The following is a 572-nucleotide window of genomic DNA, read 5'->3' as shown; positions in this document are numbered from 1 at the left end:
GGGGGAGGGGGCGGGGCGGGCCTCTGGGTGCGCCCGCCCGGCAAGGTAGCGGCACCGTGGGCGCCCTGAGTGGCCGGCTGGGGCCTGGACAGAGCTCCTTCTCGGTCCGGGCTCGGACACCGAAGGTGCCCGCCCGGCCGGCGCTTCCTGCGATGGTGCTAGCGCGAGTCGGAGGCGCAGCGGGCTGAGCCGGGAGGTCTCGGCCAGCGGCCAGCGGCCGGCGGCCGCACTCACGTTAATGCTGGGGTGGTAGAGGAGGAAGCCGTTACTGGACAAGGTCACGTATTTCTTCTTCCATTCTTTGTTCAAAGAGTTGCCACTCCGCTTCAGTAGGAAGCTCTGGAGCGTGGAAGAGCCGTGTGGGAGACAGCCAGCGCCCACCGGCCGCCCCCGCGCCGGCCCTGGACCGCCTACCTGTTTGATGGGGATGGCGCGCCCGCTCCCCGTGGTCTCTCCCCGACTGTCCAAGCTCCGCTTCTCAGAGTCACTGCCCCGGCGACTCTGGAATGATCATGGCGCCCGTCAGGGGACAGAGAGGCCGGGGGAGGGCCCGATGGAGGGCGAGGCTCCCA

The 572-nt window shown here is 69.8% G+C and overlaps 1 protein-coding gene across 1 annotated transcript in view; it reads right to left on the bottom strand.

Annotated features, from left to right (window-relative positions):
* Window positions 1-572, bottom strand: part of AGAP2 (ArfGAP with GTPase domain, ankyrin repeat and PH domain 2) — a 23,055-nt gene that overhangs the window by 7,335 nt on the left and 15,148 nt on the right. The window contains exons 9-10 of the mRNA XM_004692414.1: window positions 415-501; window positions 235-339 (exon numbers count right to left, since the gene is read on the bottom strand). Coding sequence (XP_004692471.1) covers window positions 235-339; window positions 415-501 — 192 coding nt within the window. The remainder of the gene's footprint in view (window positions 1-234; window positions 340-414; window positions 502-572) is intronic.

This window comes from Condylura cristata, unplaced genomic scaffold, assembly GCF_000260355.1.
Source record: "Condylura cristata isolate star-nosed mole 26May11 unplaced genomic scaffold, ConCri1.0 scaffold00034, whole genome shotgun sequence".
NCBI classification, from domain to species: domain Eukaryota; kingdom Metazoa; phylum Chordata; class Mammalia; order Eulipotyphla; family Talpidae; genus Condylura; species Condylura cristata.
The sequence above is the reverse complement of the archived record's forward strand: the minus strand, read 5'-3'. Positions and strand labels throughout refer to the sequence as shown.